The 15,924-nt window shown below is 44.2% G+C and overlaps 1 protein-coding gene across 8 annotated transcripts in view; it reads left to right on the forward strand.

Annotated features, from left to right (window-relative positions):
- ptprsb (protein tyrosine phosphatase receptor type Sb) overlaps positions 1 to 15,924 on the forward strand; it is a 73,187-nt gene that overhangs the window by 12,635 nt on the left and 44,628 nt on the right. For 5 of the 8 annotated variants that reach the window (XM_086203420.1, XM_086203417.1, XM_086203415.1 and 2 more), the window contains 3 exons: positions 2,936 to 3,146; positions 8,717 to 8,865; positions 9,667 to 9,808. In XM_086203420.1, the coding sequence (XP_086059546.1) occupies positions 3,005 to 3,146; positions 8,717 to 8,865; positions 9,667 to 9,808 (433 nt within the window). In that variant the 5' untranslated portion in view covers positions 2,936 to 3,004. The remainder of the gene's footprint in view (positions 1 to 2,935; positions 3,147 to 8,716; positions 8,866 to 9,666; positions 9,809 to 15,924) is intronic. The other 3 variants (XM_086203421.1, XM_086203416.1, XM_086203419.1) reach the window with 1 other exon arrangement.

A 15,924-nucleotide genomic window follows, 5' to 3' on the forward strand; every position in this document is an offset into this window, starting at 1 on the left:
TCCCCCATGATGCTTTGCCATCTGCCATGTTTGTGTGTAATATTTTTTGTTTGTTTGCATGTATGAGCGCGCGCACGTGTGTGTGTGTGTGTGTGTGTGCGCACGTGCGCGCATGGCCCTGTAGGTGTGCGTGCTCTTGTGAGTGTCACTTGCTTAAAGGTTTCAGGGTCACAGGAACTGTGAGGTAGTATCAGTCGCAGCCCCTCCCTGTATCTGACTAATCAAGTGCTCCAACTGTTCAAAAGACTGGCACACAAAGTCGTGAATAATTGAAAACAAGGTTATTTTTGTGCTGAAAAGACTAGACTGTGCTTTAATCAAAGAGAAAAAGAATAAGTTAATTATTCAACCATAAACTTTTGTTGTATATCACCAAAGATCCCCCCCCCCTCCATCAGAATCACCTCTGTCTCTATTTTTTTTTTTTTTTTTCTGTTCTGCTGAAGCGTGTCCAGCCAACATCACAGCGCTGGACCCGAATAAAAGAAAGAACACATGCTTCCTATCAGGTGTACTATCTCACAGCTAGCGCACAGGAAACACGCCTCTTGATGAGCGCTCTTAGCTTGTTGTCATGGCGACAGGCCCTGTGAGACCATCGCAACCCACTTGTGGTGAAAGGCATCATGGTACTGGGGGGTGGGGAGGAGGTGACAAAAACAAAACATGTCATCTTCCCGGGGCCCCAGCGGAGCCCGGGCAGGTTGGATGCCACCTAAACAATGTTATTTCATCAGCCTGATGGCGCACAATCACCGGTGTGCATTTCACCACCTGAGCTACGGTGTCATTATCTGCTTGCCGCGATAAATAGCGCATGTATCCCCATCAATCTGTCTGTCCAGCTGACCATCTGTGTTGCCACGCTGCAAAGGTAATAAGACCAACCCCTGCTGGCTTCTCTCTTGTCTGCGCTGCAGATCTTGCAGGATGCTGCACCAGGCGTCAAGGGAGAACAGGCTGCGATACCTGTGAGGGGGCAGTAGAGACCCTAGGTAGACCTGTAAAATATTCACGCTTTTAATTCTGATGCGACTACAAGTCGAGGGCGTGTGTTCGGCCTTCACCGCTGCATCTGTTTTGGCTTGTACCCTCAAATTTGCAGCTGTAGGATGCTCAAAACCTTTTTTGTTTCAACTGTGTCAATGGACCAACAACAGCTGGATGAGCCGGTGCAGAGCAGCTGGGCAGAGGAAAAAGGATTTGGATGCAAGCAGCTGGGGGTAGAGTGTGCATAGAGCGAGATGAATGATAGGCCGAAGATGGCATCCAGGAGGAGAGGAGAGGTTAACAAGGGAGGCGAGGAGGCGGATTGAAGAGGAGATTTTAGGAATACAGTGACTAATGCAGGAGTGAGACCAGGCTAAGATTAAGGATTAAGGCGCAGGGTGAGTGGCTGCAGAGGGGGGGCTTTGTCAGCAGGTGAACGACATCGGGTTAGGCCGAGGTCACAGACAGACACAGAGGAAACAGAGCCACATATGAGGAGTGCCTAACGTTTCCGTGGCCATGTGGCTCCACACAGAGCAGTCGCCCTAGTTAGATTAACGCCGGCAAATTGAGTTTCCCTGAGAGGAGAATTTACTTAACATGCTGCCAATGGTGCTTGAATGAGCGCTGATCTGATTTTTCTTATCACATTGCTCAATTGAATAGAGGGACGCTGAAAGCTTTTCTATTCAACGACTATTACGCGGCGTTAGATAAGACGAGAGCACAGCGGCGAGAAAAAGAGCCCGTATTAGATAGACAGACATGTTTTCAGATGAGCTATTTTTAGGGTGGAAACTGGCAGACGGTAATGTGTTGGAGCAGGTCATTAGCTCAATAAGTGGTTGGAGGAGTCTTTGAATATGTAACTCACCAGAAATGCCTCTTTCATTTAAGAAAGGCGCAGAATGGTCAGCCTAATCTCCGCACTCCGTTTCTGCCCTCGTGCTCCAGAGATGTCAGGGTGAAAGCGTGGCTCATATCTGCATATTTATGCATAAGCGACCCACCGCATGGGAATACATGTTGTCTCGCTACTATATAGAACATATACTGGCGCTTGAGGGGAGTCATGTGTGACATACGACAGGTTCACAAAGGCTCCTTTCTCATGCGGCCTCCCCACCTGCGTTCTGACACATCGGTCAGAGGATGAGCGGCGGGGGAGCTTGATAGGACTGAGGAGTTATTGACTCCCAGACAAGGCATTTCTGCACAGCTTGTCTAAGTCTCCATAGGCAGACAGAGCTGAATTATGTCCAGACATCCAGATGTGTAGAACTGAGCATGTTTTTATGAGTAAAGCGTATCTATTAAAGCAGCCGTCCTGATTCATTTGCTGTTATTGAAATGTGCTGCCTTCCTACTGACCCATCAATCCTATTTGTTTAAGTGTTTTCCATTAGTGGCACACTCTTGCGCTTTTATTACTTTAACTTCTTTATGAGCCACCAGAATAGTCACACTAAGGAGGAATTAGGCCAAAGCTAAAGTGAAATAAAATTATTAGGATGTCTGCGCGGGGAAAAAAAGAATCGTAAAAATGTATCATTGCAGCTCATTTCACGGCTCACTAGAGAAGGAGACCTATTAATACAGAAGCAGTGCGCCGAAAACAATTTCAGAGTGTTTCTTGTCTTAGTTGGGGAGCAGTGGCTCTATTGTTCTGGTATTAGTTCAGTCAGAGCTGGCCCGCATGAGCCGTTAATCCCAGTCAGAAGTGCTCTGGCTAAATCAAAAGACCTAATCCTGCATTAGCATGAATTTGCCTTTAATTTTCTTCATGAGGATGTTTTCTCGACATGGCTTCCAGTTATGTTTCTTCCTTTCACTGACATTTCGAATGCAGAACTATGAATCAGAAGTAAATGGAATGTTTTCATTCTTTTTGCATAAAACCATGTTTTGATTTTTTGTATGTGTGTGTGTGTGTGTGTTTCTGCAGAGTGCCTACCCCTGCTGAGTGAAGCCCCACCCGAACCTCAGTCATCTCCGATCAGCCTGCAGTGGCGCCATGCCTCTGCCCAGGACAGGTGGAGCTCTTGCCCAGTCCAGGAGGCTGATTCCAGGGCTCCGCCTTAGCCCCTCTCCCCTGAGTCTGCTGCTGCCTTTGATTATCCTGCTCACGGAGTTGAGCAGCATGTGTGGAGCACTAGGTATGACAATCATGACTACATGTCTGTCTGCTGTCAGGGCTGCGCTACATAAATCATCCGCCATCATTTATTGATACAAATCCTCCCCATAATATTTGTGAAGGTATATTTGCTCTACTTAAACATGAGAATCTACTTAAACACTGTACTATTAAAGAAGTATTTTTATAGCATTTCCAATTGTTCACTTTGCAGTTTGATTATTAATCCTGCAAGTCTTACTGCATTCTCACTGCAGTTTAGATTTGTATTCAAATTTTTTTCTCTAAATTTATATCCAAATTAATTAGTCCTGTTTGGATGGGATGATCAGGATTAAGTGTTACTTTTGGGATGGAACCTTGGTGTTTGCAAGGCTCAAGAGTGTATTCTGATGTGTCTTTTGGCAAAAAGAATTGTATAATGTTCCTATTTTAATATCTCGATTTATATTGTTACTAGAGAAAATTGTCTATTGTTGTGATATAGATTTAAATATACGGCCCAACTCCACTGTCTACATGTCTACCTAGCAACAGACAAAGCCTCACAATGGACCACTACAGTTACAAATGGTTGTAAAATGGCGTCTGTTGTCTAATAATTAGCCATGTCCCTGTCTTTCCCTCATATTTTTCATGGACTTTGTGAACAGACATTTGTTTTAAGTAAGACAACCAAAAAAGGATATATTTCCCCAAAAAATAAGCAATTTTTCCATCTATCATCACTTCTTTGTGTCTCTTAAATGCCAGAGCCATCCAGGTATGTATCGCTAACTAGCTAATTGAAGCTAATGGTAATTGACAGGTGCAGTGGTCAGCACTGTCGCCTCACAGCAAGAAGGTTCCGGGTTCTAGCCCCGGCTCCAGCAGGGGATCTTTCTGTGTGAGTCTCCATGTTCTCCCTGTTCCTGTGTGGGTTCTCTCTGGTACTCCAGCTCCCTCCCGCAGTCCAAAGACATCAAGAGGGGACGAGGCTGATTGATACTCTAAATTGACCGTAGGTGTGACTGTGAGTGTGAATGGTTGTCTGTCTATATGTGTTGTCTTTTTCCGGACACGTTGTCAGTAGCAGAATCAGCTAGCGCATTTAGTTGGACCAACTAGCTTTTGTTCACTCATGGCAGCGGAGACGTGGTGTTTCTTTTAATCAACTAATATCAAACTGTGGTAATAGACGTTTTCGGGAAGTTTTTTTATTGTTTTGTTTCTGTAGCTGTTGTTAGCCATACATTGCCATTAGCTTAAAGCTAACTATACGTTGCTGGTTCTTTCTTTATTGTTAGTCACAAAGAAGTGACACAGCAGGGAAAAATCATCTTTGCGAGCTCAAGGCACCAATTTTTAAGGACTTGAAAGGTTAAAAAAACACTTCTGAGTGAAATATCACTTTAACTTTGGAAAAAAACATACATGAAAAAGCTCCTGAACCTTACATTTGTACACATATTTGCTTTTCTTGAGAGTTCAATCCGCCATCTTAGTTTTTTTGTAACTGCTTGAGAGCTGTCACACAGATTTATGGCTAATGGGCAGCATGGAGCATACATCGGCGCTCCCTTCAAAACTGACCATTCTGGGGGAAATCTGAAGGCATCTCAGTCGACAGGAAATAGAGGTTCGATCAGTTTCAAACGGATGCCTCGCTGTCTCGTTAGCACCCTCCTGAGACACTGTTTTATCCATTTCAAACACACCTTGTGTGTTTCTTCCTCAGCTGAGTGACAGCTGGTATATTATCAAGTGTATATCCAATGCTCAAAGGTGTGAATGTTATCAAATGTGTGTGTGTGTGTGTAATTATGTATCCTCGTGTGTGTGTGTGTGTGTGTGTGTGTGTGTGTGTGTGTGTGTGTGTCCCGAGTTAAATCAGGCCTGTCAGTACATCAGCTTTGGACAGTGGTGTTGTGAGTGTTTTGATAAACTGGGAGGTCCCATCAGCATGTTCCTCATCAGTTCCTTGATTACAACATTTCCTGCCTCAGTGGTCCATAGACACGTAGCACACTCATATGTCCGCCCACAGACACACACACACACACACACACACACACGCACGCACGCATGCATGGACCCACTCAGCTGTCACTGCTTTGAAAATATAAGTTTATTTCTTGAAGGCGGATACAAGCCGAGGTTGGAACCCCACACTGAATGCCGGGTTTTCTAATGTAGGCTATTTTTTAAAATTTTTATTTCAATTCAGGACCAAGGGAAGGCCGACGTCATTTCTGAAATCTTTTTATATTCAGTGAGGAGGATGAATTACGCAACACCAAACTTTCTGCTGAAATGTTATTGGACCACCCACAGCAAAGTTCATGTCAAACACAGAGAAAACACAGAGCCATTAAAAAGCTTCCCCTCCCCCGTCCTCCTGGGTTTCTCAATAGCACCAGAATAACAAATGACAGCTTGTAAATACAATGAGTCTGATGTTTGAATTTAAATGAGCTGAGATTTACAGCTGAAGTTGTGTTATCATGGTGACGCTGCAGCAGGAAACCTTCGCTTAACTGATGTCTTTGTTTTTCTTAGCTGAGTAAAATTAATGAAGTGACACGCAGAGGAAAGCAACCGTTATTGAAAAATGCTCTTTTATGATTTGATGCAGAGATTTGACTCAGCAAACGTTAAATCCTATAACGACTGAGCCGTTCCACGTGATGAAATGGATGTACATTTAACAAGCAACGGTTAGCTGTCGATCTGTAGTCAAGCGTTCATTTCAGTTACAACAGCGTTGAAACTTTACATGTATTTGAGATGAACCCACGCTGAAGTCTCTTGAACACAGCTTTCCAAGGCAGGAGCATTACGCCTCTGTTACACTGTTTAAGAAGGAATGAGGGGAACGAATCATTTCAACTCTGAGGCAGCAGCAGAAATAGTAGCAGTGCTGGACTTCGGTTTTTATTCTCTGCCTCTTTCTGTGTGCTGACATGAAACAACTGAGTGGTAAATGGACTGTATTTATATAGCGTCTTTCTACCTTAGCATTAATCAAAGGGCTTTACAATTTGGACCCATTCACCCTTTGACACGCTCACACATTGTTGGTGGAGGCCGCCACGGCTGGACGGCCACTCTGCCTCGGTGAGCCAGCTACAAGCTTTAGGAAGCGAGTTGCAACCTTCACGCTGAAAACGTTCGAATGAATATTTGGGTCATGTAACCAAGCAGTTTTAAAGATACACAACAGAAATGTTTCATTTTCCCCTCCAAATTGTATTGCAAAGACACTGGTGCTGCATTCGTAGCTTAGCTCCGCCCACAACAATGATGATTGGCTTACAATAATAATACAAAAATCCAAAGCATTTTCTTCCCTACAATACCTGAATGAGCCAGAGCTGTGGAGCGGCGTCTGGCTACATGAAGCTGCTTCTGTGTAAATAAGCAAGGCATAATGAGGGTGGGGCCATTTTTTAGGGCACTATTACAGAATCTCTATGTAAAAGCACTAACTTCTGAAAGGGCTTTTTCATCCTGCAGCCACCTTCTCTGTCTCCTCCATCATTTTTATATCACAGAATTGTTTATTAAACACATTCCACTCTGTGAGATGCAAATAAATTTGACGGCTAAGGCACACACAAACAGGAAGTGTTGCATTGTTAAAAAGGGCTTGTCAGAACACACACAACTTCTTGTTTGTCATGTTTCTTAAAGGAATTGAAGATGGGCCGTGCAGCCGCTGTCAAATCTTCACCAAATGACCTGTTAGGACAAATGATTGAACGTTTATTACACGGTGCACTGATTGTAGGGCAACCTGAAGCAAATTCACTCATTCCTGCGTTCCTGTCACATTTGATGCCCAGCGTACTGTAACACCTGCTGGTCCCTGTCACATTTGAGCACAGCCTCGTCAGTCAGTCACTCAGTTAGACGATTACAGGTTGCAAAGGTGTTTTATTAAAAGCGGCCAAGGAAAAGAACACTGGTCGACCCGACTACCACATGCAGCGGAGTGAAACCTACCATTAAAGAGACAGAGTTCCTCATTAGTCCCACATTTTCCAGGCAGCTTTATAGAACATCCAGTCATAACAAGTTTCTGTTCAGTGCAAATCCACCCAGACCCAGTGCCTTGCAGGGCTTTTCCCTGGCTCTCAGAAGAGGCTTAAGTGGTAACATTGCCAGCAGGGTCGATTTTGCACGAGGATTGGTGTTGAAGCACATTTAAGAGAACACAGAAAATGTTTTGGACTGAACATAAAGCTACTGAAACCCATGTTCAAGCTCTACGAGGCATATCAATACAATAATCCTGTCGCCAGAAGAAGAAGAGACAGTGCTCAGCCATTACATCCTTTTTGCTTTACTGTATATTTGCAAGGGTAAAGGGCCATTTTCTCAGTACTGTGAGCTGTTCAAAGAGTTAAGCGTGCAAGAAATATCCTGCTTAAAATGGTGGGCAAACATTTGTTCTGATTGACTGTGCCAACTTGAGCTTTTTGCATCTTCCTGTTGAGGATTATGGCAAGCATTAAATGAAACCACTTTATTCCTGACATTCAGAGTGAGCTTTTTAAAGGCACGACACACTTTAACAGGCACACGAGTGCACTCGTTTGACATTATTACTGCCAAAGCAGCGTAGTGAAACTGCAAAGTTGTTAGCTGGTGAAGTGAGCAAAGAGGAAAGATGCGGAGCCAGGCTTTAACATCTGCCTGTGATTACTTGATAGGCTCCTTTTTTTTTTTTTTTTTTTGTTCCTGTTCTGTCTTCAGAGCAGGAGTGAATCAACACAGCAGGACCTCGCCCACCCAGACATAGGGGAGGTGGGAGGAGGGATCCTGGTTGCTATGGTAAGGGTCATCCTGACTTCACCCTGATGGATAGCAGTGATTCTGTCGCTGACGAGGAGTTAAGCTGGCCGCCATGGCAACAGGCCACAGACAGATCGGCAAGGGGTGGGCGCATATTTGTTGTTGTTTGATTGATCTGACTCGACCACTGTGAAAAATGTAGGTTCAGTACTGTTGGCTAAATAATGGAGATGGAAATTACTGTTTTCTTACCGAGGGCAACTGCTGCACTTTAACATCCCATGTCAAAGCACAATCGTCCCAATCATTCTCTTCAATTTACCCCAGAGGGAAAACGCAAAATTAGCACAACTAATCTTGGCATATTCACTGACTTCAAGTGAGTGCAAATCCCCTTTAGGTGTTAGGGTGCACAGGCACAAAGTGACACCTCTGGTATTAATACATTTAAACCAATTATATGCTGTAAATTAGCAGCCAACACTTCTCCTACCTGTGAAATACTGGTGTGTTATGACAGCTTGTGCTGCATGCAGTACCAGGGTAGCCTGCACGGGAGAAGTGTAAGAGAAAGAGAGAGAGTGAGACAGACAGAGGGAGACGTTCCTCTGAAGCCCAGCCCCATCTTTTATTTATGACCCACAGGAAGTCCTTCAGCATGTCCTCTAGATGATACCCAGGAAGTAAGCACAACTCACAGCCAAGAGAACAGCCCGACCGGGGGGATGGGGCGGGGTCAGCAGAGTGTTACTGTTGGTCAGTTTGATCTCTGTTGGATATTTATGCTTCTCTTTTTCCCCCTCTTTTTCTCAGCTGCTCCTAAGTTCACCAAGACTCCCATGGACCAGATCGGAGTGTCAGGGGGTGTGGCATCATTTGTGTGCCAGGCCTCTGGCAGTCCCAAGCCGGTAGTCTACTGGAACAAGAAGGGCAAGAAGGTCAACTCCCAGCGTATCGAGGTGGTTGTCACAGTGCTCAACGGTCAACTTTCATGTCAGAAGCAGCATCTGCAAATAGAAAACTGCATTTCTAGCTAATACACACATGCATGGGTAGCAATGTGAAGTTTAATCAGACTAATAACTGGGTTAAAAACATCTCCCTATCAGCATCTCCTAAGGTCCGTAACATATTATGTTTTGTTTGTAGAATTGAAAGTGAGAAAAAAAAAAAAAGATGTAATGTGTAAATTAATTAGCTTACTGAATGCCGAGAGGCACATTTTGCTTTGTAAACTTCTGAGAGCCAAGAAACTGGCTGTTTCCTACTGTTTTTAGATTTTATGCAGTTACACCGACTGATTCCAGGATATGTCCGTGTTTTTTGTAAATGCTTATGAAAGTACATTTCAACTGCTGTTGTGCATTTCAAGCAAAGACTGTAAGGTGACCAGGCATGAGATGTAATTTTACATTTTTTATACCAAGTGAAAGTGTTAACAATTTAACAGTTGGTGTTAAAGTATTTAACTGTTTAATGCCCATATACACTATTGGGTGACTTGATGCTTAGAAATTCAGCATTTCAACCAGTGGATGCGGGTTCAAATCCCCACATTGGTAAGTATCTACCCTGCTGAAGTGTCTTTGTGCAAGACACTGAAATGCTCCAGGTGACATCTGACCTCTCTGTGGAGGGGACAAGTAAGGTGATCAATTCAGTATTTAATTCTTATCAAATTCTAATGATGCTAGTGTGTGTCTAGGCGACATCTTCGGGTCTCTCGTGATGTGACTGATGTGTCCTCTCCTGTGGCTCCTCAGACCATAGAGTTTGATGAAGGTGCAGGTGCTGTGCTGAGGATACAGCCACTCAGAGCACCAAGAGATGAGAACATCTACGAGTGTGTGGCACGTAACAGCGAGGGAGAGGTGTCCGTCACTGCAAAGCTGGCCATTATCAGAGGTGAGACAAAAGAACACACACACACACACACGCACGCACGCACGCACGCACGCACGCACCTATTCTAAAATCCTTTTCCATGTGAATGGGGCTTTTTTCCCCCACCACATGCACACACCTTGCTTCAGCTGTTGGTTCTCATTCCCTGAGCTGTCAGTTGTGTCGATGTGACAATAGAGGCCCGCCTCACCCGGCCTCCACAGCAGGCTGCAGGGAACTGTTCTTTTTATAGTCCTGCTAAGTGCGACCGAGCGTGATCTGGCCACAGAGAAGGCTAGCTACAGTAGCGTTCTAGCTAGTGGTGTTGCAGCATCCCAGTTTGCCCTAATCACTGCGCTTCCTGGCCTGAGTGAGAGTGTTAATCTAATGAACACTTTCTCCTTGGAGGGAAACATATCTAATGTGGTGCTCCTAACAAGTTGCAGTGTGTGGCTGTGAGGCTGAGATCTGAGCACTGGCCATCTGCCCGGCACAGCAGTAAAAGACAAAGAAAATAGGGGGATGGCTGCTCGGGCTGTTACTACATGAAGAAAAACCAGGAGATTAGGCCTCGGCTTGGCAAGCAACCCAATCGTACCGAGGGGAAATTGAGGAAGAGAAGGAGAGAAGGAGGGAGAGGTCGAGGAGAGGTTAGACAGAGTTGATGGACGGTGAGAAAGTGTGTGAGAGGGTAAGTCGAGTAACACACCGGGATGCTGTGAAACAGTAGAGATGAAATAGGATGTCAGAGGAGGGGTGGAGGGGATGTAGAAGTGCGGGATGGACGAGGATTGTGGGGTTGGCACGGCTGTGTTATAAGCAGAAGGCTGGTAGCCCAGGGAATAGACTCCTGTCCATCTGTTACCCAGCCAGCCATTCTCTCTGCACACACAGCCCCAATCTAAAGCCCATTACCACATAAACTACACCTCGAGGGCAAGCCTCACAGTGTGCACGGCCATGTGTGCTCATTTCTCTTTGTGTAAACTTTTCTCCCGCTGAAATCCGTGTACCATGACATCTTTGATTCCCCCTTATCAGCTGATGTTCTCTGGGCCGTGAACAGAATACAAGACTGTGATGGATGTCTACAATATTTGACCGAAAGCTGAAACAAGATCTTGAGCCACAATGAACTCTGCATCTCAATGTAAAACCTAGACGTCTTTTCCTCCTGTCTGGTGGGCATAGAGCTGATATAGACTGGTGACAAACTGAAGGAGCCTTATGTAAGATTAATTTGAGAATTAGATGAGTAACACAGTATTTTATCATTATTTGAAGTGATGCAAGTGAGTTGGACACCCTGACTGCGACAAAGAGGAACAGAACTGTGTTTTATCGGACATTGATCTGGACCCACAGCAGTTGTATACGTGTTGATACAAGCAGTTGTTCGAGGAAAAATAGACCCTTTGCTACCTGCCATTTCTATTTTTCTCCTCTTAGCTTACTTGACCGTTCTGAAATGAGACTTCAGAGCTAGTTTCGAGTAGCGATACGAGCTCGTGCAAGTTTGAGCTTGGTCATCTCAAATAATTGTGCGGAAACGTGCAGAGCTCCATGGGGAGCGAAACCGGTTCTACTTATCACAACTCATTCTGACATCAAAATGAGGTTGAAACGGTTTTCCCACACGATTCAGACAACTGTAGAAAAAATATATAATTTAATGTATAAGTCATTGTGATGTTGCAAATCAAAATGCTGGGCTGTTTTATTACAGTACATATTTTTAAATCAGTGCCATGATCAATTGAATTTGACAGATACAGTAATACATTTCAGACCCTTTGTTATATTCTTAATATTACAATACCCACAAATCCCACTCAGTGTGGCCACGGAGAAGGAGCCAGGTGGTGCAAGTTAGGGCTGTTGCAAATTCAGAATGCTTCATTGTTGATTTTCAGAACAATACACCTCTCAAAAGTGGAATATTCCAAAACAGACTGTTTTAAATTTTTCATTTATACTTCTGACCGACATTGTCCATTTACGTTTCTTTCTATGCGCGTCATCCACTGGCAATCAACCGCAGGAAATAAATGAAACGAACAGCCAGAGGATGCTTGAAAAAAAACAAAAGAAAGAAATAGTTAATTAATGAAGGTTTACAGGTAATTGCGGGGTGAAAAACCAGATGAAATATGAAGAGGTGGATGAGATAGTCATGCTAATACCGGGATAATGGTGATTATTGATGTTCCGTGCGACCAAACTCTAAACCCCACCAAAACTGATGCTTAAACTCATACACCGTTTATCAAATCCGTCATCTTAGTCTATTAGCAGGCTAACATTTGCTGCTAACATCCAAATTAAAATTTGGACCTGATGGTAGCTCAAGGAGAAAAGTTATGGTTGTTGTATTTCATCTTGAGGGGGGCATGAAAGTCTGTACCAAATGTGTGTGGTGAGCCATTTAATGTAAAACCATCAAATGTGAACTTCATAAAAGCCCAAAGGGAAACGAAGGGGAAGAGGGATCACCAAAGTAAATCATTCATTCTCATGAATATTTTGAATTTCATGAATTTCATAGTAGTTGTTGAGTTGCTTCAGCCTGGACCGAAGTGGTGAACTAATAGAATAGAGCCTGACCAAAGCTGGATTTCTGTACCTGATGCTTGATGTGATTTTAAGGAGTAAAAAAAGAAGAAGAAAAAAATCACAATTGAAATATTTTCATAAGGACATGTCCTGTCATACAGGCTTTTTAATAAGCTTGGAAGTGAAGGGCCAGAGAAATGAACATTAACAGATGGCGGGAAGTACAACAACTACATATGAGTGTGTACGTAGTACATGCATGTCAACGGCAGCAGCGCGTTGTGTTGCACACAGGCCCGAGGCATCTCTACATTCAAACACACATGTTCAGAAATCAACGAACCGTGTTAAGGACATTATGGCATTTAGCAACAGCAGTGACATCAGGATTGTCCCACTGTGTGATGATGATGATGTACAATTAATAGCTGTAATGACATTTATCTGTTCACATGTCTAAGATGAGACGCTGAGAGTAAAAAGTGTTTATTCTCTGGTGTTGTCAGCTCCTTTGCTTCCACCACAAAGTCAACATCAGAAAGGTTTCCCCAAAATACTCATTACTCAGTTGCGATACTGAAATCATCAAACCTAGTGGCAAAGATTGTTTTCAATGCATCTATAAGTTCCATTATCATCTTGGTACAGTCTTTTGTAGGCCCAACGTTGCCGATGCAGAGAAGTGGAGTTTTTCTGGCTGGTCACAGATCAGCAGAAAAAAAGTGAAAGCTTTCTTTGAAATGCATGAAGTCTCTCCTCAAGTTGCGTGACCATTTTATCTGTGCCCTGCAGCTCCTTGTTGAGTCAAGTGATGGAAAACATCAATCAAACAGCAAACAGCAGTGGGAAACTCATCATTCTCCATTAACTGCAGAAAAGTATAGGCTTAAACACCAGCATCTCCTCCAGTCCCTCACAAAATCTCCCCAGTTTTTTTTCTCCATCATATGCCAATGTGGATGAGAAAAGTTAAGTTACCTGACTTGTCTATAAAAGATGGTGCTGTTTTCAATGAACTCTAGTTAAGCGACCGGTTGACAGATGGCGCTATGTGTGCGCCATGCGTTCTGGGTGTGTTCAGCCTCATTTTGGTATTTAGAGGGCTCGTGATCAGAGTGCAACCAAAGAGCAGTCATTAGACACCTAATTATTCATGTGTGTGTTTCGGGAATGCCATCACTCAAACAATCAGAGTGCCTGGTGTTTGAAGCCCGGGTTGCGCCACGACCTGGCGTCCTGCTATTTCAGTGCCACGCCTACCCCAACCTGGGAGAACTAAGCACTTCTCGTCTAAAGAAACGGACCTCCATAAGACCATTAGACCAGGCTTGTCTTATGTTCACATACGGTAGCAGTAAGAATCCACCAAAAGGACCACCATCAGAGGTGAGGCAGGTCAGGGGGGGGGCGATTGAACGGCGTTTCAATGCCCCACATCTGCTCTTCTGGATGATGCACCCTTTAAATAGCACTTCACACATAGCGACAAAGATGAGCCTCCTCTTGGTCTGTAGCCTGAAAGTCCAATGTCCCAAAGTAGCACCATGATTGCGCCAGACCAGCCTCATTAACATACTCAAGCACCTGCCGGCACAGACCGAGCACAAGTTCATTTGCTGGGTAAAGGGAGAGAACGCTTGGCTGGATGATGTCATTTTACGCCGGATCGAAACTAGCAATGACGCTTGTTCTTGACCGAGTGCCAGCTTGCGCCAGAGTAGTGTTCCCTCCATCCACGACCTGAATGTTAATCCATCTTTGTTGATGTTTGTTTGAAGAAATTAGTCCAAGTAGTTCCCTTAAAGAATGAATATAGAATCAAAGCTGTACTATGATGATGTTTTCTATGTGGTTGTTCGTGAGGTTGTTTTTGGCTTAAATCACAGTACTTGTAGATTAATGAGCGTACGGCAGGATTAGAGACAATGCACTTGAGTGCTTGTAAATGGGCATTTATTTTCTATTGTCAGCCGTTAATAGCTTCTATCTAAATATATGTGGCTGGGTCTTTCTGCATTCTGGAGTCAAAAAGACGTGACACTGGAGGGAATATTCATCTTCATGACCGCTGGACATGTGAGTATTTGAAAGGAAAGATACATCTTTTGAGAGAATTATTGCTCTAAAATACCTTCTCAAGTTTATTTTACAGTAGTAGTCTTAGAAGAAAGAGACATTTTGCCAAGAAGACTAACACGCTATTGAGAACAGTACCACAGGTGAAGAGCCAGAGCAGAAAGATCGTGCAGCAGCCATATATGGCACTATACTATGGCACTATACTGTGCCATTACAGATGACCTCCTGGACTGGACACGGCCCGGGGCTGCAATTGAATAATTCTCATGTAGCGGATCCACAATTCTGTTCCTGTGAAATCGTCACTCAGTCCATCCGTTTCCAAAGCCATACAATCCGTAAAACATTTGGTGAAGCTGGAGATGTTATCCAAGAAGAATGTTACACAACTCTGCAACAACTGGGTTTGGAATTGTCTTTTCAGAATGCCTTTCATTAGAGAAAAACGGTGCACCCACCACTCAAGTAGAAACGGGGCTTTCCATTATCGCCCAGCCTTTTCCTCTTCTTCCAAGTCTTTTCATCCCCTGATGTGTTCCATGTCATCATTCTGTATAATGGTTGACCAACACTAATAGCAGCTTTGTGTAGTGTGAGGGGCTTGAGGTTGGCCACAGGATATGGGTTACTGTTCTATAGGGTGGCTAATGGATTGAGATGTGGTAGTTTATGGTCACTGAGATCTTTTTTTCTTCCTTTACTGTCATCATAGCACATTATCCTCCCCATCCCATTACCCACCCTTCTACCTCATCTCGCCTTTCCTCACTATCTTGCCTCAACCAGCAGAGCTCCTGTGGCCCACAGCGATGTCCGTTTCTAATTTCTTCTCTCTTGTTTTATTCATTCTTTCATTTTCACAGCCATCTATCCTCCCTGACCCTCACTGTCTATCCAAACTCTCTCTCTCTTGTCCTCCTCCCATTGCACTTTAACAGGCACTCATCTTCTCCACAACCCTGCAAACACACACCATCCTCTTCCGCCCAAACTGCTCTTTTCTATGGACACTGCAGTTGTGTTGTTCCGCCTTCAGGAGATGTGAATATCTGCAGCTCTGCATGTTTGAAAACCTCTGGTGGGCGAGACATTCTCGTCACTGCAGCAGTGTATTCTTGCTTGTGTGTGCGTGCATGCATGACCTTCATGATGTGTGTGAGCGCGCACGCATTGGATTTCTTCATTTATGAGAGTATGCATTTGTGTGTGTGTGTGTGTGCATATTTGTGTATGCCTGGTTTGTGCAGTGTAATCCTGATTATACTCACCTCCCAGTGTCCCAATTTAGGAGAAAGGGAGGCGAGGGAAGCGGGGAGGAAAAGGGTGAGAGAGAGAGGGAGAAAGGAGGAGAGATGATCTGCCACCACGGCAAACACCCTTCATATGAATAACAGACAGTCAGATCAGTGATTCCCCACAGGCGTCTGCTGCATTGGCAGGCCGGCGGCTCAAGTCTGCAAAAAACTGAAAGCATCAACTCAGCCTGCAAGAGGATTACACTCCTT

Source organism: Aulostomus chinensis, chromosome 5 (genome assembly GCF_037954235.1).
Source record: "Aulostomus chinensis isolate RoL2024-O1b breed Wild chromosome 5, RoL_Achi_v1.0, whole genome shotgun sequence".
Lineage (NCBI taxonomy): Eukaryota > Metazoa > Chordata > Actinopteri > Syngnathiformes > Aulostomidae > Aulostomus > Aulostomus chinensis.